This window comes from Oncorhynchus mykiss, chromosome 19 (genome assembly GCF_013265735.2).
Source record: "Oncorhynchus mykiss isolate Arlee chromosome 19, USDA_OmykA_1.1, whole genome shotgun sequence".
Classification (NCBI taxonomy): Eukaryota; Metazoa; Chordata; class Actinopteri; order Salmoniformes; family Salmonidae; genus Oncorhynchus; species Oncorhynchus mykiss.
Window position 1 is genome coordinate 48,871,041 of NC_048583.1, and position 25,757 is coordinate 48,896,797.

The 25,757-nt window shown below is 42.3% G+C and overlaps 1 protein-coding gene across 1 annotated transcript in view; it reads right to left on the reverse strand.

Annotated features, from left to right (window-relative positions):
• LOC110498375 (disks large-associated protein 2-like) overlaps positions 1 to 25,262 on the reverse strand; it is an 83,991-nt gene extending 58,729 nt beyond the window's left edge. Inside the window, exons 1-2 of the mRNA XM_036954988.1 lie at positions 24,128 to 25,262; positions 6,854 to 7,065 (exon numbers count right to left, since the gene is read on the reverse strand). Coding sequence (XP_036810883.1) covers positions 6,854 to 7,065; positions 24,128 to 25,207 — 1,292 coding nt within the window. The 5' untranslated portion in view covers positions 25,208 to 25,262. The remainder of the gene's footprint in view (positions 1 to 6,853; positions 7,066 to 24,127) is intronic.
• Between the last annotated feature and the right edge of the window lie 495 nt (positions 25,263 to 25,757).

Sequence of the window (25,757 nt, forward strand, 5' to 3'; positions counted from 1 at the left end):
AAAATTGTTACACTAATGCGGTTTTAAAAATCAGTTTATAAATCATTTCCAAGGGATGGACGTATCAAACTGCTCTTCCCAGTAAGAGTGGAACTTGTGTGGGATGGCAACCAATTTGTTATTTTCCAAATGAAAATGAAAATGTCTTAATTGATTTTATCTCTAGTTAACCACCTGGGAGATGTAATATGAGGTAGGCAAACAAACAGTTTCTCTTTTCTTTCCCTTAACTTTTTCTTCTATTCTGTAGAAATTGCTGCCAGTAACTGATTGTAATTATGATTTATACATACTGTATGTTCCCATATATTGTGCACAGTGTTTCAAATTAAATAAAATTCCCATTACTATCAATGATATTATTTTAAAATAAGATCCCCTTTTCCAGAAACACATTCCCAAACATTTTATTTGATTTATCAGGATATTTAAATTCAACCATATGATTTGGCTCAGAATTTCTGTTATTTTTTACGAGGGATAATATTGAAAATGCAACCAAGCTGTTATTGATTATTTAAAGAATGGGGATATGTCCATTAAGAAATCCTGCAGGAACCAAGCAAGGTGCAAAAACTTAATTTATATAAAATTATTATTTTTTAAATAGAAAAGTGGGTTTCTCTCATCTACGATATTACATGAGATCCCATTAATATTTACATATAGTTCTAGAGATTGATTTAAGGCTTCAATATTCTTTAAATGTGGTGTGGATGGTAGCCTAGTGGTTAGAGCATTGGACTAGTAACTGATAGATTGCAAGATCAAATCCCCGAGCTGACAATGTAAAAATCTGTCATTCTGCCCCTGAACTGAAGGCAGCTAACCCACTGTTCCTAGGCTGTCATTGAAAATACAAATTTGTTCTCAACTGACCTGCCTAGTTAAATAAAGCTTTTAAAAATTTAGCCCTCCATTGTCATACATTATAGATATATATCCGTTTCATCTTTTCTGGTTTACCATTCCATTAAAATCAGAAAAATGTTGGCTTCAAACTGCTTAAAGAAAACCTTATCTGGGGATGGAAGTGACAGGAAGAGATACTGTAGAGACAATTAAGGTGTTTAATGTCAATCTGCCATATAAAGACAAAGCTTTACCTTTCCACAGCAATAGTATTTAGTCAATCTTGGCACGTTTCAAATCAAAGTTCTCCTTTACAGGATCCTTTATTCTTTCTCAAATGTGGATGCCAAGCATGTCCACTGGGCTATTGCTCCACTTATTTGTATGCAACAACGCAAAATATAGTTGGACTTTCTTAAGAAAAACACTCTCAAAATGGTGCATTTCTTATCATTTGTTTTCAGATTTGATAGTTTGAAAAGTTATTTAAATCTCCAATAAGAGCATCTAGGGATGATTGTTGCGGCTGAGAGGCAAATGTTGTATCATGCTTTCAAGACCACTGATACTCAGACCTACTACATTGGAATTATTCCTGATTTTGATGGCCAGCATCTCGATAGCCAATAAGAATAAATAAGGTGAAACTGGATCCCCTTGTCTGACCCCTCTGAATAGCTCAACGTTTTTAGATAAATACCCATTATTCACTACTTTACTCACCGGTTTCTGCTATAAGACCCTAAACCATTGAAATTACTTACCAAAATGTAAATACTGACGGCATCTCTAAATTAAATCGCTTTTATCTTCCCAAAAGCCTTCTCAAAATCTGCAATAAACACCAAACTAACAAATATTGTCACCAATGTAATGACCAGTCATGTTTTGAGCCCCACATCTTTTGCCCAAAAAATTGAAATAACATAAATATATATATTTATATATATATTATATATATATATATATATATAATTTATTTTTTAATTGGGGGAGCTTGCCTGTTTTGCATGTTATTTTGGCATTAAAACATGTCACAAATCAGTTTGCAAACAATGTAAAAACTATATATATCATTGAATTAATAAAGCCGCATACAAGGAGGCAGCCCCAAAATGCAGGTGTTTCAGCCAAGCTCAGTGCTTTCTGTGGTGGTGGGGCAGGCCAGCAGAAAATAGGAGCATTGCACCATGATTGGCTCAGCATTGCACCGTGATTGGCTCAGTGTTCTGTCACTCATGGGGACACTACGTCACCTGCATTTAGTAAGGGTAGACAATCAAGAATGTGAGCCCTTTGGGCCCTACCATAGACTTAGATTAGAAGTGCCCATCCAAGAAGGCTCAAGGTCATTGGCCACAGATACATTTATGTCAAATCACATTATATCTACAGTAGCTTTGATTGGACTTTCAAAATCTTAACTAGCAGTCATCATAAATCAAGTAGACAATCTACTGGCAAATCCTTTTTAATCCTTGTTAATATGAAGATAAATACTGAAGGTAAATTATATATAAAATGTATTGGTGTTCATCGGCCATTGGACATAAACATTACACAACAAGTTGGAAATCGCTAATTCAATAACGAGTTGTTTAGAAGTAAGAAGTGACAGTGGCTAACCTCAAGCATTGCAACTGGGAAGTCAGACTGGGAAAATATGTTTTGAATGGTCATCCAACTCGGAATTGTAAATCTTTCTCTTCATTTGATGACAAAATTTGACCAAAATATGCTTCTGCATTAATGACGTAATATGCCAGGGAGATATGGTCGGCCATATCAGCTATGTTTAAAAAAAAGGCAGTAATATGGCTGAATGAATTGTTTCGCTCCCAGACAAGGCTCTGCTGGTGTAGTGGTGGTAAGGATTCACTCCATAGTGCTGGAAAGAAAGCTTTGCTGTTGGAACAGCTTTTTGTAGGCCCTAACAGTTTGTGGGCACCACTTGTCGCCGCACATACACATGGTTAGCAGATGTTAATGTGAGTGTAGCGAAATGCTTGTGCTTCTAGTTCCAACAGTGCAGTAATATCTAACAAGTAATCTAAAAATCACAACAACTACCTTATACACACAAATGTAAAGGGATAGATTAAGAATATGTACATGTAAATATATGGATGAGCGATGGCCGTGCGGCATAGGCAGGATGCAATAGTTGGTATGAAATACAGATATACATATGAGATGAGTAATGTAAGATATGTAAACATTATTGAAGTGGCATTATTTGAAGTGACTAGTGATACCTTTATTAAATCCATTAAATTAAATTATTAAAAAGGCCAGTGATTTGTGTCTGTATGTTGGCAGCAGTCTCTCTATGTTAGTGATGGCTGTTTAACAGTCAGCCTCCTGAGGTTGAAGAAGCGCTGTTGTGCCTTCTTCACCACGCTGTCTGTGTGGGTGGAACATTTCAATTTGTCCGTGTTGTGTACGCCGAGTAACTTAAAACTTTCCACCTTCTCCACTACTGTCCTGTCGATGTGGATAGGGGAGTGCTCCCTCTGCTGTTTCCTGAAGTCCACGATCATCTCCTTTGTTTTGTTCACGTTGAGTGTGAGGTTATTGTCCTGACACCGCACTCCGAGGGCCCTCACCTCCTCCCTGTAGGCCGTCTCGTTGTTGTTGGTAAACAAGCCTACCACTGTAGTGTCGTCTGCAAACTTGATGATTGAGTTGGAGGCGTGCATGGCTACGCAGTCATGGGTGAACAGGGAGTACAGGAGGGGACTGAGAACGCACCCTTGTGGAGCCCCAGTGTTGAGGATCGGCGAAGTGGAGATGCTGTTTCCTACGTTCACCACCTGGGGGTGGCCCGTCAGAAAGTCAGTATATACTGTACGTACATACATATGAGATGAGAAAATAAGCATGTAAACATCATGTTGTCAACTCTTGATCAGAAGAAGCATTTCAATTGGAGGGTCTACTACTGTATCAGTTTGCTTATTCAAGTCATTCAACTCTTTAGTTAATTCATTTTCCCTCCTAAGATATAGCTTTCCCCCATGATGACCACTTGATTGAATGGTCTCTGAATACACATTTGAAAGTGTCCCAGACAATCAGAAGATCAGCTGATCCCACATTCTGTTTTTAAAAATGATTTGTTTTTTCAAAAAAAAAATCTTCATCTTTTAGCAGTGATTGATTGAGTTTCCAAATAACCCGGTCCTCTAGGATATTCTACTGTAGTTAGAGACAAATAAATAAGGGCCTAGTCAGAAAGTAAATGGTCAACAATGGTAGACTGTGATACGTTTGAGACCAGAGCGAAGGAGATAAGGAAGTAGTCGATGCGACTAGCTGGCTTATAACCACGCCACGTGCGTGTAGTCAGATCAGGGTTTCTTAATTACCAAACATCTACCAGGTCTAGAGAGGACATTAACTCAGAAATTGCAGAAAGTGCTTTTGGATTAGAATAATGCAAACAACCCCCCGATCTATCTAGATTTGTATTCTGCACAGTATTAAAATCACCAACAATTATCAATAATAATCCATTGCAAAAAACACATTGGAAATGAAATGTAATTAATTCCCCAGAGTGCTTGGTAACAGAGAGCCAACCACAGACTGACTGTGAGAAACACACTTGCATTTTATGTGTCATCAGTGGCGGGGGTCAGGCTGACAAGATATTAAGGTATTGTGTACTCGACACTTGCTGTGGTGTCAGTATTTTCCAGGAAAAAGCCTTGCTGTGCCGTAATAGTAATTGACCAACCTGTGTTGAATGGTAATGAGTAGAGCTGCTGTAGCATGTGGGGGTTGGCGAGGAGAGAAACACACAACAACCATACATGACTGACATAGCAGGGGGCTGGATCAGGACCAACATAGAGCTGATAGTGCAGTACAGCAGGGACACCACGAGCAACGTAGAAATGAACAGAGGATAGAATTACAACAGTCACATTTGTATTAAACTGTACATGAAACTGTATGGCATCCAATAGGTTTCACACCTTATAAACAAACACAACCAAGGCGGACACAGGTCCACAAGGGGGCAACAGGGGGCTTAGCCCCCTCACTTGAAACTTGTGCCCCATCAGTTTTAGTTTTATGTCCCAATATAAAAATAGCAAAACGCCAATCTGTCCCTTCATAAGCAATCAATCAATGGTCTCTGAGATTCGGAATTTGAACTTTTTGTTTATTATGGTATAGTGTGATGTAAGCAGAATTCAATATAATTCTAATGCAAGAACACCCCAAATTGTGCCCCCCACTGATTTCAGCTACTCCCTTACCCTGGGTCTGCACCAAGGTCATTTGTAAGTGAGAAAGAAATTGACATCATGTACCACAGCAATTTTTCTGTTAAATTAAAGGCTGTCAATCAAATGACTAATAATTATTTTCGGTATGCCAAAATAGCACCAATAAAACATTCCCCATTCCAAAATGAAGAATGTCCTAGCACAGAGCAGCCTGTTTTGAGAGTGCCAAGAATAGAGTTAATCTAATAGAGCCCCGTACATTAAAAGAGAATAGCTCAGGCCAGTCATTGTGTTGTACTGGCTGATACAGCAGAATACAATAGGCAGAACAAAACATGAGTTTCTGAAAGTGCTGATCCGGGAGGAGGGTTTTACAATGGAAAATTAATAAAATGGACTCTCCTGTTATTACTGTTATTACTGTCTCCATATTCAGCCATGAACAAAGAGAGACGAGTGGCTTTGGAGGAGGAGTGAAAGTGATTGTGCGTGCTCTTGCAGACAGTGGCACTACTACTTTAACAATCAAATCAGGGAACGATGGAATCGCCAAATACAATTTCATGTTTTTATGTCTGACGTAATGTTTAAATTCAAAACACAATAAAGATTACACTATAGTGGTGTATCAGAGAATAGTGATTTTCTCATACCGGCCCCTGAAATAATGAAGAAAACCTTTTAATTAGAGACAAAATTCTAAAACCATTTAGACTGAAAGTCGATGGGATATGTATTTTACACTGAGACCCACCTTGTAACATGATCACCACATGATCTCATAAAAGGACCACATTTGTATTCCAATATAACTGCTACTGCTCTGCCACATACACTGACAAGGATATGAATGATATATGAGAGTGCCCCAGGGGTGAAGATGGTGAGGAAGTGAGGTAACAAGGAAATGGGTGAAACAATGGGCAAACAAAGCAGCCATTGACAAGGACAATTAACACACCATACAAGGACCAGGAACAGTAGAAGTAAACAGAGGAAATAACTAGTGTGTCCCTTTAAACACTCTGTGGAATGAATTCAAGGCTCTAAACCTATTCCAAAACCACATTTGATAATGATGAGACATTTCTAGGGAAATAACATCAGTGTATCATTTCTGTTTTAACATTTCCTCACTGACATTAATGTAAAGAAAGGTAGATGACTACAATATGCAGTTTTATAATCCAATAACAGCACTGCCTTCCAACAGAGTATGTAAAAAGGCAAACAACAGCATTCTTGCCCAACTTATTGAATCATCTATCTAGGATATGTCTTTTCTTGTGCTATTGTTTCTGTGTTAGAATTCTGCTGGCATAACCCTATCATTGGACAAGTATTGTAATCTAATTTCATGTTAATCTGCTGTATTTGTCATGCCATATTGCTAGGCATTAATGTTGTTGTTTCTGTGACTGTGTCTGCATCATGTCCCATCTAATCCTTTAAAAGCCCATTTCCTCTGCCACAAAGCAACACAACACTACACTAACGCAACACTAACACAAAACTACACTAACACAACACCGCAATAACACAATTCTCCTCTTTTAGTGTTCCACTCCAGAATTCATTCACTTTATTCCACAGCGCACACCCGTAACAATGTTTTATAAACAATCACACTAAAACCTTTTTGCTATAGAAATCAAATCAAATGTATTCATTCATTTGTACAAGGTTTAGAAGTTGCCCTTATTAACCACAGATCTAGGATCACATCTTTGACATTGCTTGCTGGGATACTTTACATGGCCTACCTCTGGGAGTCTAAGAGCGGTCTTTGCATGACATACTTGACCAGGGAGTGTGGCCGGACCGTCTTCACGGGGGAGGTCTTGGGACTGGAGTCAGACTCTCCACTCTCCTCATCACCCATGGCTTTGACGTAACTGCTGCTCCTCATCCTCCGGCAGGGGATCTCATCACCCTTACCTCCCCCTGGGTAACCACTCCACTCATCCTGAGGTACCTGGGGGAGGGAGATAGAGAGGGGGGTAGAGAGAAGGGTTCAGGTGGGGTCTCTATAGGGTGGGAAGTGGCACTACAACCATGTAAGAGCAATAGTACGATTGCAGAATATAATGTTATGAGTACTAGAAATACGCAGGTTTACCTCAATGTTTCTTTGGTCCCACTTGTGGTACCATGTATTTACGTACATCATATTTACTGTAAGTAGGTAGAGTTTATCTTTGAACTGTTACTATTGTTGCATAGACCTGAAAACAGTTCGCCAATATCTGTGTGCTATGTCAGTATAGATGTTGTTCCCTCAAGGTTGCCTGTGTACTCACAGAGGCTCTTGGCTCAGCCGTGGTTGTAAAACAGACTGTGTCCTCGATCATGTTTATTGGTAAAATGAAGGTAGTGAGAGTGAGATTATAGAGGATCAAACAGAATAGGAGATTCATCCACAGCAACTGCCTTTCAACCACATCTCAGGCAAATATAGTTCAAGTACATTCCATGTAATATTCTGTTGTCATTCTCTCTCGACAGCTAGTGAGACATAGACAGCTGCATGGCATCATTCCCATTGGAAAGATGTTTGGTTTTCTGACTCAGACTTGTTCCCTTGACTGCAACCTGTTCCCAGATTGAGACTCAAAGTGAGGTATATGCAGCGTGATGGTGCAGTGTTTACCCAAGGTTACAGTACACATCACAAGGCTCTTCAATATTGAGCAGCAGCATCAGAGATGTGGTGTCTACTGCTTACACAGTGTTACATGGTGTATGGTAAATCACAGGAGAGGTAACACTGTTTGACATTCCTGTCTGATGGATTACATACTGATGCAAGACGTCTTTAAGTAGTACATAAACCCTGTAAGAGATCTGTTATAGTTTAGTTGGATAGAATTAAATATACAGTCATTGATGATGGGCGGGGTGCTGGCTAGCGGAGCAGAACACTTGAAAAAGAGCTGCACACTAGAAAGCTCAGATCATTGAATAAGAACGTTTGTACAGTTTGTGCTGTTTGTGCTGTCATTCACCTTTCCAAAACGTGCATCTGCAGTGCTCTTCAAGCAAATGTTTTTTTAAAAGTAGTCCTTGTGCATAAACGTGTACGGTTTGTTTAACTTTGCAATCATTGGTTTTGTTTGACATACATTTTAATGTGACAAATCTGAGTTGTTACCATGGAATTGCGCTGATCCAACTGTTCTGAAGATCCCTTCTGGAATTCAAAAGATCAAATGAAAATCATGAGCCGAACACAAAAGTATCATATTCTGGTATTGTGTTTGTATAATAGAATTTGTTGAAAGGTTGTGGAAACTATTTGAAGCTGTTCAACAAACTTCTTGCTCATTTAATCGAACTGGTAACATCGTGTTGCTCACAAACTCATTTAAATATCACAGGCTCGTTAATCTCTCTCTCTCTCTCTCTCTCTCTCTCTCTCTCTCTCTCTCTCTCTCTCTCTCTCTCTCTCTCTCTCTCTCTCTCTCTCTCTCTCTCTCTCTCTCTCTCTCTCTCTCTCTCTCTCTCTCTCTCTCTCTCTCTCTCTCTCTCTCTCTCTCTCTCTCTCTCTCTCTCTCTCTCTCTCTCTCTCTCTCTCTCTCTCTCTCTCTCTCTCTCTCTCTCTCGTTACTTAAAAAGTAACTACATCAGGAACTGAGTCAGGAATTAAGCCTCTCACACAAACAAGCACACGCATACAACCATACACACACACGGCTAGGGGGATTGCTGAAGTATATATTAGTGCCTGCATGACGCTGTACTTCAAATACAAACATATTTCTTCCCTGTACATTGAATCTCCAACCCAAAGCCATCGCAAAATCACCAGACATACTTAACATTTTACATTTAATTTGCGCCACACAGGCTCACCATCCTTCAAGGGGCCTCAACGTCACTCAGAGTGAAGGTAAAAGCTACTCAAGGAGCCTCTCTCATCTAAAAGATCTTCAGAACCAGAAAACTCTTTAGAGAACAGTCACCATATTAGATACTCAGTCACCATAATAGATACTCAGTCACCATATTAGATACTCAGTCACCATATTAGATACTCAGTCACCATATTAGATACTCAGTCACCATACTAGATACTCAGTCACCATATTAGGCACTCAGTCACCATATTAGGCACTCAGTCACCATATTAGATACTCAGTCACCATATTAGATACTCAGTCACTCAGTCACTATATTAGATATTCAGTCACTCAGTCACCATACTAGATACTCAGTCACCATATTAGATACTCAGTCACCATATTAGGCACTCAGTCACCATATTAGATACTCAGTCACCATACTAGATACTCAGTCAACATACTAGATACTCAGTCACCATATTAGGTACTCAGTCACCATATTAGATACTCAGTCACCATATTAGATACTCAGTCACTCAGTCACTATATTAGATATTCAGTCACTCAGTCACCATACTAGATACTCAGTCACCATATTAGATACTCAGTCACCATATTAGGCACTCAGTCACCATATTAGATACTCAGTCACCATACTAGATACTCAGTCAACATACTAGATACTCAGTCACCATATTAGGTACTCAGTCACCATATTAGATACTCAGTCACCATATTTGATACTCAGTCACTCAGTCACCATATTAGATACTCAGTCACCATACTAGATACTCAGTCACCATATTAGATACTCAGTCACTATATTAGATATTCAGTCACTCAGTCACCATATTAGATACTCAGTCACCATATTAGATACTCAGTCACCATACTAGATACTCAGTCACCATATTAGATACTCAGTCACCATATTAGGCACTCAGTCACCATATTAGATACTCAGTCACCATATTAGATACTCAGTCACTCAGTCACCAAATTAGATACTCAGTCACCATACTATATACTCAGTCACCATACTAGATACTCAGTCACCATATTAGATACTCAGTCACCATATTAGATACTCAGTCACCATATTAGATACTCAGTCACCATATTAGGCACCCAGTCACCATATTAGATACTCAGTCACCATAATAGATACTCAGTCACTCAGTCACCATATTAGATACTCAGTCACCATACTATATACTCAGTCACCATACTAGATACTCAGTCACCATATTAGATACTCAGTCACCATATTAGATACTCAGTCACCATATTAGGCACTCAGTCACCATATTAGATACTCAGTCACCATACTAGATACTCAGTCACCATATTAGGTACTCAGTCACCATATTAGATACTCAGTCACCATACTAGATACTCAGTCACTCAGTCACCAAATTAGATACTCAGTCACCATATTAGATACTCGGTCACCATACTAGCTAGTCACCATACTAGATACTCAGTCACCATATTAGATACTCAGTCACCATACTAGATACTCAGTCACTCAGTCACCAAATTAGATACTCAGTCACCATATTAGATACTCAGTCACCATACTAGATACTCAGTCACCAAATTAGATACTCAGTCACTCAGTCACCAAGTAAGTCATCTAGATCCTCTTTCATTGTTCTTCCTCATCTCCTCCTCAGGTTGTTCTGTCTGTCTGGGTTAGTAATCTCTTCCTCAGGTTGTTCAGTGTGTGTCTGGGTTAGTCATACATTTCTCAGGTTGTTCAGTGTGTGTCTGGGTTAGTAATCTCTTCCTCAGGTTGTTCAGTGTGTGTCTGGGTTAGTCATATATTTCTCAGGTTGTTCAGTGTGTGTCTGGGTTAGTCATCTCTTCCTCAGGTTGTTCAGTGTGTGTCTGGGTTAGTCATCTATTTCTCAGGTTGTTCAGTGTGTGTCTGGGTTAGTCATATATTTCTCAGGTTGTTCAGTGTGTGTCTGGGCTAGTCATCTATTTCTCAGGTTGTTCAGTGTGTGCCTGGGTTAGTCATCTATTTCTCAGGTTGTTCAGTGTGTATCTGGGTTAGTCATCTATTTTTCAGGTTGTTCAGTGTGTGTCTGGGTTAGTCATCTATTTCTCAGGTTGTTCAGTGTGTGTCTGGGTTAGTCATCTATTCCTCAGGTTGGTCTGTGTTTGTCTGGGTTAGTCATCTCTTCCTCAGGTTGGTTTGTGTTTGTCTGGGTTGGTCTGTCTGTCTGGGTTAGTCATCTCTTCCTCAGGTTGGTCTGTGTGCGTCTGGGTTAGTCATCTCTTCCTCAAGTTGGTTTGTGTTTGTCTGGGTTGGTCTGTCTGTCTGGGTTAGTCATCTCTTCCTCAAGTTGGTCTGTGTGTGTCTGGGTTAGTCATCTCTTCCTCAGGTTGGTCTGTCTGTCTGGGTTAGTCATCTCTTCCTCAGGTTGGTCTGTGTGCATCTGGGTTAGTCATCTCTTCCTCAAGTTGGTTTGTGTTTGTCTGGGTTGGTCTGTCTGTCTGGGTTAGTCATCTCTTCCTCAGGTTGGTCTGTGTGCGTCTGGGTTAGTCATCTCTTCCTCAAGTTGGTTTGTGTTTGTCTGGGTTGGTCTGTCTGTCTGGGTTAGTCATCTCTTCCTCAAGTTGGTCTGTGTGTGTCTGGGTTAGTCATCTCTTCCTCAGGTTGGTCTGTCTGTCTGGGTTAGTCATCTCTTCCTCAGGTTGGTCTGTCTGTCTGGGTTAGTCATCTCTTCCTCAGGTTGGTCTGTGTTTGTCTGGGTTGGTCTGTCTGTCTGGGTTAGTCATCTCTTCCTCAGGTTGGTTTGTGTTTGTCTGGGTTGGTCTGTCTGTCTGGGTTAGTCATCTCTTCCTCAGGTTGGTCTGTGTGCGTCTGGGTTAGTCATCAGAACATCTACGAATGGCCTTTTATGGGTTCTTCATAAAGGAAGACAATCTCAGTGATTGTTAAACGTCATGTTGATGTCGCAGCTGAAACTAATGCAATATCCATCTGTAATTGTTATATCCTGTCACATTGTGCGTGCTTGGCACCATCCCAACCCACCAAACTATCTCTCGCCATCATTCCTTTATAGTTCATTAAGTCATTAGAAAAGATGATGGTACTCTTTGAGGAAAGTGTGTCACTGCAATTTTCAACCAAAGCCAGCAGCATACCACCCGGCATCCCACTGCTGACTTGCTTCTGGAGCTAAGCAGGGTTGGTCCTGGTCTAGATGGAGACCAGATGCTGCTGGAAGTGGTGTTGGAGGGCCAGTAGGAGGCACCCTTTCCTCTGGTCTAAAAAATGATCCCAGGGCAGTGATTGGTATAGGGTGCTGTCTTTTTTAACACACGTTAAACGGGTGTCCTGGATAAATTCCCAATCTGGCTCTCATACCATCATGGTCACCTAATCATCCCCAGCTCATTCATCCCCCCTCATGTTCCCTGTAACTATTTCCCAGGTTGTTGCTGTAAATGAGAATGAGTTCTCAGACAACTTACCATGTAAAATAAGGGTTAAAAAAACAATAATGGGTTGACACTAGACCTTATTTGAATCTGGCACACACACACGCTCACACACACACTCACACACACCCTCACACACACACACACTCACACACACACTGAATGCTCATCATAGTCGATGGGTAAAATAAGTCTTCAAGGAGTTAGATATTTTTAGACGTCTAATCAAGTAAGGAGTGTCACAAGCTGTGGTGAGATTAGTTTCATTTGGATTTGCTGGTAAACTATAGTAGATTGATTGGAGCATCTCCCATCTCCCCCTGTGTAGGGGGGACCAGACATCACTGTGTTTCGCCCCATCCTAATGAATACACACGCAGCACAGGGCTATTTGCATGGAGGAAGAGAACATACAGATCTATACAGTAAGTGTCTGAACAGCTCATGCTGCTTCCAACATGGTGGAATATCAGTTATTGATAGGCCGAATTGAATGAATGCACTCAAGTGAGGATAACCACTACAAACTACACTGATGGCAAAAAGAGGCAGAAAAAGGCAACACATTCTGAGATATGCAGTATCTACAGTCCGGTTACTCTCCTAGGATGTGTGGGTGTTCACGTGTATGTCCCTTCCCATGACTGAGCCCTCAGGCCTCAGCTCTGATCCTGCCCCAGAGGCATCCCCAGGGAAATGGGCTGTAGGCTGCAGGCCCTGCTGCTGCTGCAGGGAATTTCATTGATTAACTCTGCTGCTCCGCTCAACTCAGGTCCTCTCCCGCTAGGAATATAAGTCAGTGGCATTAAAATAGGACTTGAGTAGAGATGGGGATAGATCTGGCTTCCTTGGCCCCACGCTTGTCTCCAAACAACTCAATCAGTGATAATCCCTCCCCACTTCATCATTTCCTCTGAGAGGAATGTAGGAAGAGAATGATTCAGTCTTACTTTCTCCTCTCTCTCTGACACTTTCTTTCTCTCCCTCTCCCACTTTCCTGCTCTCTCTATCCCTCTTTCCTGCTCTCTCTCTCTCTCTCTATATATATATATATCTCCCTCTGCCACTTTCCTCCTCTCTCTCCCTCTCCCTCTTTCCTACTCTCTCTCTCTCTATATATATATATATATATATCTCCCTCTGCCACTTTCCTGCTCTCTCTCTATATATATCTCCCTCTGCCACTTTCCTGCTCTCTCTCTCTATATATATATATCTCCCTCTGCCACTTTCCTGCTCTCTCTCTCTATATATATCTCCCTCTGCCACTTTCCTGCTCTCTCTCTATATATATCTCCCTCTGCCACTTTCCTGCTCTCTCTCTATATATATATATATATCTCCCTCTGCCACTTTCCTGCTCTCTCTCTCTATATATATATATCCCTCTGCCACTTTCCTGCTCTCTCTCTCTATATATATCTCCCTCTGCCACTTTCCTGCTCTCTCTCTCTCTCTCTCTCTATATATATATATATATATATATATATATATATATCTCCCTCTGCCACTTTCCTGCTCTCTCTCTCTATATATATATATATCCCTCTGCCACTTTCCTGCTCTCTCTCTCTCTCTGTCTCCCTCTGCCACTTTCCTGCTCTCTCTCTCTATATATATATCTCCCTCTGCCACTTTCCTGCTCTCTCTCTCTCTATATATATCTCCCGCTGCCACTTTCCTGCTCTCTCTCTCTATATATATATATCCCTCTGCCACTTTCCTGCTCTCTCTCTCTATATATATCTCCCTCTGCCACTTTCCTGCTCTCTCTCTCTCTCTCTATATATATATATATATATATATATATATATATATCTCCCTCTGCCACTTTCCTGCTCTCTCTCTCTATATATATATATATCCCTCTGCCACTTTCCTGCTCTCTCTCTCTCTCTGTCTCCCTCTGCCACTTTCCTGCTCTCTCTCTCTATATATATATCTCCCTCTGCCACTTTCCTGCTCTCTCTCTCTCTATATATATCTCCCTCTGCCACTTTCCTGCTCTCTCTCTATATATATCTCCCTCTGCCACTTTCCTGCTCTCTCTCTATATATATATATATATCTCCCTCTGCCACTTTCCTGCTCTCTCTCTATATATATCTCCCTCTGCCACTTTCCTGCTCTCTCTCTATATATATATCTCCCTCTGCCACTTTCCTGCTCTCTCTCTCTCTCTCTCTATATATATATATCTCCCTCTGCCACTTTCCTGCTCTCTCTCTCTATATATATATATCCCTCTGCCACTTTCCTGCTCTCTCTCTCTATATATATCTCCCTCTGCCACTTTCCTGCTCTCTCTCTCTCTCTATTTATATATATATATATATATATATATATATATATATATATCTCCCTCTGCCACTTTCCTGCTCTCTCTCTCTCTATATATATATATCCCTCTGCCACTTTCCTGCTCTCTCTCTCTCTCTCTGTCTCCCTCTGCCACTTTCCTGCTCTCTCTCTCTATATATATATCTCCCTCTGCCACTTTCCTGCTCTCTCTCTCTCTATATATATCTCCCTCTGCCACTTTCCTGCTCTCTCTCTCTATATATATATATGTCTCCCTTTGCCTCACTCTCCCTCTCTCGATGTTGTGTAGTATTGTTTGGTCTTGGGTCTAGGTCTCACTGCCTTCCTGGAGGTGTCCTCTCCTGTCACAGGGTTGCTAGGAACTGTTGTAAGGGCGATGAACAGACAGAGGATTCTCTCACTGTGTGTGGGAGCATCCTGTTAGTGCTACAGCACATCACAGCACGCCTCTCTCCTCACAAACTGACAGGAAATACATGTGAGGGACAAAGGGAGGGAAAAAACAGACAGTCGTGGCCAAAATATTTGAGAATGAGACAAATATTAATTTCCACAAAGTTTGCTGCTTCAATGTCTTTAGATATTTTTGTCAGATGTTACTATGGAATACTGAAGTATAATTACAAGCATTTCATAAGTTTCAAAGACTTTTATTGACAATTACATGAAGTTGACGCAAAGAGTCAATATTTGCAGTGTTGGCCCTTCTTTTTCAACACCTCTGCAATCCGCCCTAGCATGCTGTCAATTAATTTCTAGGTCACATCCTGACTGATGGCAGCCCATTCTTGCATAATCAATGCTTGGGAGTTTGTCAAAATTTGTGGATTTTTGTTTGTCCACCCGCCTCTTGAGGATTGACCACAAGTTCTCAATGAGATTAAGGTCTGGGGAGTTTCCTGGCCATGGACCCAAAATATCGATGTTTTGTTCCCTGAGACACTTAGTTATCACTTTTGCCTTATGGCAAGGTGCTCCATCATGCTGGAAAAGGCATTGTTTGTCACCAAACTGTTCCTGGATGGTTGGGAGAAGTTGCTCTCGGAGGATGTGTTGGTACCATTCTTTATTCATGGCTGTGTTCTTAGGCACAATTGTGAGTGAGCCCACTCTCTTGGCTGAGAAGCAACCCCACACATGAATGGTCTCAGGATGCTTTACTGTTGGTATGACACAGGACTCTGATGGTAGCGCTCACCTTATCTTCTCTGGACAAGATTTTCTCCGGATGCCCCAAACAATCGGAAAGGGGATTCATCAGAGAAAATTACTTCACCCAAGTCCTCAGCAGTCCAATCCCTGTACCTTTGCAGAATGTCAGTCCCTGATGTTTTTCCCTGATGTTTTTCCTGGAGAGAAGTGGCTTCTTTCCTGCCCTTCTTGATTCCAGGCCATCCTCCAAAAGTTTTCGCCTCACTGTGCGTGCAGATGCACTCACATCTGCCAGCTGCCATTCCTGAGCAAGCTCTGTACTGGTGGTGCCCCGATCCCGCAGCTGAATCAACTTTAGGAGACAGTCCTGGCGCTTGCTGGACTTTCTTGGGCGCCCTGAAGCCTTCTTCACAACAATTTAACTGCTCTCCTTGAAGTTCTTGATGATCCAATAAATGGTTGATTTAGGTGGAATCTTACTGGCAGCAGTATCCTTGCCTGTGAAGACCTTTTTGTGCCAAGCAATGATGACGGCACGTGTTTCCTTAATCAGCATGACAGAGTGATCTCCAGCCTTGTCCTCGTCAACACTCACACCTGTGTTAACGAGAGAATCACTGACATGATGTCAGCTGGTCCTTTTGTGGCAGGGCTGAAATGCAGTGGAAATGTTTTTGGGGATTCAGTTCATTTGCATGGCAAAGAGGGACTTTGCAATTAATTGCAATTCATCTGATCTCTCTTCATAACATTCTGGAGTATATGCAAATTGCTATCATATGAACTGAGGCAGCAGACGTCGTGAAAATTAATATTTGTGTCATTCTCAAAACATTTGGCCACGACTGTACAGCATGCAGGGAGAAACATAAGTCATTGGCCAATTCCCTTCAACTGTTACCATCCTTCCTGAGCTCATTCCCAAGCTTCTTCCAGCCCTCTGGCTGTCTTTATGTCATAGCACAGCTGTCACCCTGTCCTGTCCATCTATAAATGGCAATCTTCACTGGGACAGCTGCACACAACACATAGGCTACCATGCATTCTATATCTATACATCCATATCTCAGAATATACGGTGCATGGATGATCCCCTCAGCTCCCTTTCTGTGAAATTAGGCAGTCAGTAGTGCTGAGCGATTACTGCTTTTTGAGGTTGGTTCGGTTTCGGTTCGATTAACATTTTTTCGATTAAGTACACTATGCATTATGTGGGTTGAATGCTCTTCAACACAGAATAAAACAATTCATAAAAATCCCATAATGGTAGTGACTGCCCATTACTGATTATCACTTATTCACCAGCATTCATTGTCATTACTTTACTATAATAAAGTATTTCAGTTGATGTGTAGAATACATTTGTATTATTTTATGACATTATTTCATTCCAATTCATCATCTCATCTCTATAGAGCTGCTGCCTGTGCTGTCTGACTAATTCACTATTTTAGTAGTTCTTCAAAGTAAATAAGGCATACTTTTATGAGTGCTAAATACCAACTATCATTAACTTAGGTAATGTATTTCCAGGTAGAAATACCTTGCGAAGCAACTGCTCTCTATTCCTGCTGGCGTAAAATAAATTTAGACGCACAAGTAGGCGCGCAATGGACTATGGTCATTTTAGTTAACATGTTTTCTACATTAAACTATGTCGAATATACGAAAAATTGACAGAATAATTTAGAGGCCTATGTATATTATCAGCTTTCCAACTGCTGTATGTTTCACTGCTGTCATGTGTGCTGTAAACGTTAGCTGTAAACAGCAGTACGTAGACATCTGGAACTATTAAAAACCTATTACAAATGAGTCTGGTTAACTACACTGCCCTTCAATCGAGAGAGAGAGAGAGAGAGAGAGAGAGAGAGAGAGAGAGAGAGAGAGAGAGAGAGAGAGAGAGAGAGAGAGAGAGAAAGGAATGTAGACCCACCTTCTTCAACCTATATATCAATAAATTGGCGATAGCACTAGAACAGTCTGCAGCACCCGGCCTCACCCTACTAGAATCTGAAGTAAAATGTCTACTGTTTGCTGATGATCTGGTGCTTCTGTCCCCAACCAAGGAGGGCCTACGGCAGCACCTAGATCTTCTGCACAGATTCTGTCAGACCTGGGCCCTGACAGTAAATCTCAGTAAGACAAAATAACGTGTTACAAAAAAGGTCCAGTTGCCAGGACCACGAATATAAATTCCATCTAGACACTGCTTCCTTAGAGCATACAAAAAACGATACATACCTCGGCCTAAACATCAGCGCCACAGGTAACTTTCACAAAGTTGTGAACGATCTGAGAGACAAGGCAAGAAGGGCCAGCTATGCCATCAAAAGGAACATCAAATTTGACATACCTAGGATCTGGCAAAAAAATACTTGAATCAGTTATAGAAGCCATTGCCCTTGATGGTTGTGAGGTCTGGGGTCCGTTCACCAACCAAGAATTCAGAAAATGGGACAAACACCAAATTGAGACTCTGCATGCAGAATTCTGCAAAAATCCACATGAAAAGAAGCGATTCCCAAACCTTCCATAACAAAGCCATTACCTACAGAGAAATGAACCTGGAGAAGAGCCCCCGAAGCAAGCTGGTCCTGGGGCTCTGTTCACAAACACAAACATTAGACCCATCCAAATCTTGAGAAAACAAAAAAGATAATTACCTGACACATTGTAAAAAACAGATCAAACTAGAATGCTATTTGGCCCTAAACAGACAGCACACAGTGCCAGAATACCTGACCACTGTGACGGACCCAAAATTAAGGAAATCTTTGACAATGTAGACTGTCGCTGAAGGCAGACCTGGCTCTCAAAAGAAGACAGGCTATGTGCAAACTGCCCACAAAATGAGGTGGAAACTGAGCTGCACATCCTAACCTCCTGCCAAATGTATGACCATATTAGAGACACATATTTCCCTCAGATTACACAGTTTTGTTAAACTCCCATATCTACTGGGTGAAATACTACAGTGTACCATCACAGCAGCACGATTTGTGACCTGTTGCCACAAGAAAAAGACAACCAGTCAAGAACAAACACCATTGTAAATACAGTGCCTTGCGAAAGTATTCGGCCCCCTTGAACTTTGCGACCTTTTGCCACATTTCAGGCTTCAAACATAAAGGTATAAAACTGTATTTTTTTGTGAAGAATCAACAACAAGTGGGACACAATTATGAAGTGGAACGACATTTATTGGATATTTCAAACTTTTTTAACAAATCAAAAACTGAAAAATTGGGCTTGCAAAATTATTCAGCCCCTTTACTTTCAGTGCAGCAAACTCTCTCCAGAAGTTCAGTGAGGATCTCTGAATGATCCAATGTTGACCTAAATGACTAATGATGATAAATACAATCCACCTGTGTGTAATCAAGTCTCCGTATAAATGCACCTGCACTGTGATAGTCTCAGAGGTCCGTTAAAAGCGCAGAGAGCATCATGAAGAACAAGGAACACACCAGGCAGGTCCGAGATACTGTTGTGAAGAAGTTTAAAGCCGGATTTGGATACAAAAAGATTTCACAAGCTTTAAACATCCCAAGGAGCACTGTGCAAGCGATAATATTGAAATGGAAGGAGTATCAGACCACTGTAAATCTACCAAGACCTGGCCGTCCCTCTAAACTTTCAGCTCATACAAGGAGAAGACTGATCAGAGATGCAGCCAAGAGGCCCATGATCACTCTGGATGAACTGCAGAGATCTACAGCTGAGGTGGGAGACTCTGTCCATAGGACAACAATCAGTCGTGTATTGCACAAATCTTGCCTTTATGGAAGAGTGGCAAGAAGAAAGCCATTTCTTAAAAATATCCATAAAAAGTGTCGTTTAAAGTTTGCCACAAGCCACCTGGGAGACACACCAAACATGTGGAAGGTGCTCTGGTCAGATGAAACCAAAATGTAACTTTTTGGCAAGAATGCAAAACGTTCTGTTTGGCGTAAAAGCAACACAGCTGAACACACCATCCCCACTGTCAAACATGGTGGTGGCAGCATCATGGTTTGGGCCTGCTTTTCTTCAGCAGGGACAGGGAAGATGGTTAAAATTGATGGGAAGATGGATGGAGCCAAATACAGGACCATTCTGGAAGAAAACCTGATGGAGTCTGCAAAAGACCTGAGACTGGGACGGAGATTTGTCTTCCAAGAAGACAATGATCCAAAACATAAAGCAAAATCTACAATGGAATGGTTCAAAAATAAACATATCCAGGTGTTAGAATGGCCAAGTCAAAGTCCAGACCTGAATCCAATCGAGAATCTGTGAAAAGAACTGAAAACTGCTGTTCACAAATGCTCTCCATCCAACCTCACTGAGCTCGAGCTGTTTTGCAAGCAGGAATGGGAAAAAATGTCAGTCTCTCGATGTGCAAAACTGATAGAGACATACCCCAAGCGACTTACAGCTGTAATCGCAGCAAAAGGTGGCGCTACAAAGTATTAACTTAAGGGGGCTGAATAATTTTGCACGCCCAATTTTTCAGTTTTTGATTTGTTAAAAAAGTTTGAAATATCCAATAAATGTCATTCCACTTCATGATTGTGTCCCACTTGTTGTTGATTCTTCACAAAAAAATACAGTTTTATATCTTTATGTTTGAAGCCTGAAATGTGGCAAAAGGTCGCAAAGTTCAAGGGGGCTGAATACTTTCGCAAGGCACTGTACAACCTATATTTATGTTGATTTATTTTCCCTTTTGTACTTTAACTATCTACACATCATTACAACACTGTATATAGACATAATATGACATTTGACATGTCTTTATCCTTTGGAACTTTTATGAATGTAGTGTTTACTGTAAATTTTTTTATTGTTCATTTCACTTTTGTTTATTATCTATTTCACTTGCTTTGGCAATGTAGACATATGTTTCCCATGACAATAAAGCCATGAGAGAGAGAGACAGAGACAGAGAGAGAGAGAGAGACAGAGAGAGAGAGAGAGAGAGACCGAGACAGAGAGATAGAGAGAGACAGAGACATAGAGAGACAGAGACATAGAGAGAGAGAGAGAGAGATAGAGAGAGAGAGACAGAGACAGAGAGAGAGAGAGAGACAGAGAGATAGAGAGAGAGACAGAGACATAGAGAGACAGAGACATAGAGAGAGAGAGGCATAGAGAGAGAGAGACAGAGAGAGAGACATAGAGAGAGAGAGAGAGAGTGATAGAGAGCGAGAGCGAGAGAGAGAGAGAGAGAGACATAGAGAGAGAGACATAGAGAGAGAGAGAGAGAGAGAGAGAGAGAGAGAGAGTGATAGAGAGCGAGAGCGAGAGAGAGAGAGAGAGAGAGAGATAGAGAGAGAGAGAGAGTGAGAGAGACTGTGGTGTCTGCAGCGCTGCAACTTCACTCTGCCTTTAATCACAGGCTTTCTCTCTCTGAACCGTCCAGCTTTGGCAAGTCAACATGGCAATTAATTGTCTTATTAAATCCTGCCGCATTGCCCTATCAGCAAAACAATCAAAGCCTAATCCTCGCTTTCTACTCTTTTGGAAGGAAAAGAGTTGTGTTAAGCGGTGAAAGTGAATTAATGAAGGCTAAGACACAACAGTAAAACAAAATGATTTTGTAGTGGCACTTTGGCTGAGCAGTTGAGTGGCTAATAAGGCAATGTATTATGCTTGTTTTTTCAGTCAGTCCTTTCAGATCTACACTATCTGCTTGTCTACAGTCTCTAAGAGAGGGAAGAGCAAGACTTACAAAGAGAAGGGAGAAAGAACATGAGAAAGAGATAGAGGGGTTGAAAGAGAGAGATAATTATAGAGAATGAGAGAGATAATTAAGTTTGCCATGAGCAGCAGTCTGTCGTGAATCTGTATCCTGGCCAGGTGAGCTGGTCACATCCATGACTTCATTGCGTTGTCACTGCCACCTTACTGCATCTAAATCAAAGCTGCTGTCCCTCCCTAACAGATACTAACAAGGGCCTGAGTGTGTGAGTGTGTGTGTGTGTATTCATGCTAGGGTAATTGGGACAAATTTGTGAAATCAGTCTGCAAAAGACAGAGAGCGATGATCGATGGCACATACAGCATAATTCCAAATATTTGTCATTTCAGGAAGAAGCCAACTGTACTCCATCTCTGTCCTGTTCTATGCTCACTAACACACCAAACGTTCCCATTTTTGGAGAGCACTCCGCTCTCTCACAGCATCATAACTTCCTCTCTTTTCAATAGCTTTTTTCTTTCTTTTCTCCCCTGTCGTCAAATCCAATGACAACAACAAGGTGACTGGCACTTTGAACCATCTGGAGTGCCACAAACACCCCACCTCCCAAAAACAATAACAGCAACAACTCTTTTTATAGGACTGCACCTTTAAACCAAAATGGAAAAACAAAGCAGAACAGCAACAGGATGCTGCCTAACTTCCAATGTGACCATTTTAGAGTGATGTTCTTGACTAACAACTCAATCTAACTACCTCACTGCTCCTGTTGATAAGGAAAGGGATAGAAATAGAGAGACATTCAGCCAGCCAACAAGCCAGTCAGCCATTGAGCCATTGAGCCAGCCAGCCAGCCAGTCAGCCATTCAGCCAGCCAGTCAGCCATTCAGCCATTGAGCCATTGAGCCAGCAAGCCAGTCAGACATTGAGCCAGCCAGCCAGTCAGACATTGAGCCAGGTAGCCATAGACCAGAATAGTCTGTTTATTTCCCCCTGTCTCCTAGCCCTCTGTGAATCCACAGTCCTCCCTGGTAGCTAGTTCACCTCAGAGAAGGGGCATCAATCCCCAGGGGAAATGCGTCACCAGCTGGGCCGATTGACAAGGCTCAAAATAGCCCTGCAGTGGAGAACCAACGGAATGGACTGGGCTATTTATAGAAAAAACAACGTGTTTATGGCCGTTCAGACACCCCATCAAAAGACCAGGCAAAGAATGCATTACCGTCTCTTATCATCAGTCTCAGGGAGAGCTTAGTGCACTTAGAGAGATAAAGAGATTCGAGGTTCTAGAAGCTACCGTTGTCTGGGGTTCATCATTTTCATCCCCATTAAAAGGGTTTTGTATACAGACGCTTGGAATTATTCACAAAACCTCTGTTTTCCTGTTTACGTCAGTTAATAGTCAGATAAGCATTGCCTCCTCACTAGAATGGTGGGTGGGTTGAGTCATGTATCATGTATTTCTTGTCCATTAAAGACAGCAGTTACACCACATTCTACTTCGTAGAGAGTCTCTGAGGCGTATTTATCTGAGTGCTAGGGAGTTCAAATGTTTTTAGCTTCAGGCAATATCCCACTCATGGGTTGTATGTTAACTGTAAAACAAGTACTTTTTACTGTCAGGAAGAGCTTGATATTGATTCATCATACACCAACAGCATCGTTTCATATACAGCGTTATTTTAGTGAAAAAGTACAGTAGGCATTCAGTGCCGTGGGCAAAGGAAGTTGCCATTCCTAAACAAATACCCTTTACTACCACAACCCTAACATAAAACCTCTGGACCATCAACTACAAAAATGCTGATTCACTTTGAAATGATCTTAATGTCATTACCCACAATCCACCAGGGTTTCCCACAATGCAGATCCTGGCCTCTCACACACCAATACAGACCAACTGACTCCTTCTGGAAACATGGCACTGCAAAAAGCTCAAACCTGCAATGATCCTGAGTCTTTTCTTTGCCCCCCTGGTGTTATTCATTGATACAGTACTTGATATCTCCCACTGAGCTGTCCCCTCACTGCTTCTACCCTGCTGAGTCCCTGACAGGTGACTCATATCCTGGACAGGGAAATAAAAGAGATTATCTCTCAGAACTATCAGAGGTCCAGCTGAGACAAACAACATCATAATAACGCTGTCTGGATTCAGGGCTGTCTGTCTGCTGAACATGAGCCTCTGATGGAATAGAGTGCCATATAAACGGCAGGCTTAGATATTGAGATCCATGCTAATCAATGAGCCTCATTGTTTGCAGTGTTTCTAAGTGTTAGAATGAAGCATAGCTGGTCTTTGGTTCTACACTGACTGATAATGACCATAAATCCTCTCTCTCTTCAATGGCTTCACTAAATCAGACTACCAGTGGACCTATGTCTATGTGTACATATCTGTCTGCTTATCTGTCAATCCCATCCATTTGACATTTTAGTCAATTAGCAGATGCTCTTATTCAGTGACTTCGTACTGGTCTCTTTCTTTCTTTCTTTCTTTCTTTCTTTCTATCACATTGCTGTGGTTCTGGCAACATGGCTCCAGCAATGGACAGACTAGGACTAGAAGAGTGACTCACCTGTAGGTAGTGGCAGGGCCTGAGGTTGGGCTTGAGGTCTGTGGGCATCATGGGTTTCTCCAGGTTGAGGGAGGACTTCCTGTAGGCCTCCTTGGCCTGGCTGACGGTCAGTGTTGACCAGGAGCTCCTCTTCATGAACTTCCCTTCAGGAGCCATGGCCACACTCTCACACGCGGAACACTTCACATCGTTGTTGCTCTTGGAGGTCTTGAGCGACAGGTCCCCGTAGTGGCTGTGGACAGAGTCGGGGTAGCAGTGGCTGCTGATGTGGTCCACATGTTGGCGTGACATGACACTGGGCGTCCGGTACGTACTGTCACTGTCCAGATTATCGTCTGAGCTCCACCAGCCCGCCACCCCGGAGCGCTGCTTACTGCTGCTGTCTGATGACTTACGCTCTTTGCTCTTGCTGCGCTTGCTGTGTTTGTGGTGTCCGTGGTGGTGATGATGGTGGTGGTGGGAGCCTTCCCGGTGCGAGTCTCCCTTGGTTCCGTTCATCTTGGACGAGCCCTCCAGGGAGTGGGACTTGGTGAAGAGCTTCTGGACAGAGTGGACCAGGTGTCGGATCCTCCCAGGGCTCTCGTTGCGGTGCTCCGTGGTGGTGGTGGATGCCCTCTGGTACTGCAACGTGTGGAAGCCATCACGGTGTAACGGAAGCTGCTTCTCAAACTGGTCCAGCAGGTTGGCTGGGATTCTGTTCATCTTACCGCTGCCGCCATGCGACGATCCACACTCATCTCGATCCCGTGATCCACCGCCAACACCTCCTCCTCTACTACCACCATCCCGCGACCCGCTGCCGTCGTGGTGGGAGCTGTAGTGCATCCTGGGAAAGGTGCTGCTGGAGATGGAGTGGTCTGTGTTGGCCATGGAGACGGGCATCGCCATGCACTCAGAGTGGATGGAGCTACGGGGAGAGCAGCGGTGGTGGTCCATGAGACAGCTCTCTGTGGGGCTGAGGAGGTATGAGGGGGTGCGGGACTCATGGTGGTCCAGGGAGTGGTCGCAGTCGGCCAGGCCGCAGGTGTGAGCTGAGGTGATCTGGAGCTGGCTGGGCCGGCCACCCGATAGAGCCTTCATGTTCCTGGGTGGAGGAGGGGAGTAGCTGTCTTCATCGAAGTGCTGAGAAGGAGACCATGAATACTGCTGGTCTATGTGTGAGAGAGAGAGAGAGAGAGAGAGAGAGAGAGAGAGAGAGAGAGAGCAACAGATGCTGTGTAAATAGCTAAGAACAAATAACCTTCAGCAGTTGCAACAATTAAAACCCATGATCAAATCAGCTGCTTATCAAATGCCATTGTCACTACAGCAGCACAATGTAGTCAGTCACCTAGAACAACAAAGTGGAAAAAGAGAAAGTAAGATCACAAAATGTCACAGTCCCACAAACCTTTTATTCTCTCCTCCCTCCCTCCCTTGTCTGTCTGTTGGTGCCAGGCTGTGAGGCGAGGCATGGCGAGGGAAGGGGGACAGGTAGCAGCTAGTGTTGCCATTTATCCATTGCAAAGTGAAATAATAGCCTATCATTTTGGAGCGGGGGTGTCATCCGTCAAAGCCCTGAGGAGAGCGCTTTGAGGTACATCAGTGGACGAGCGTCCTTGGGAGGCGTCCTACCACCACGGCAGCCACA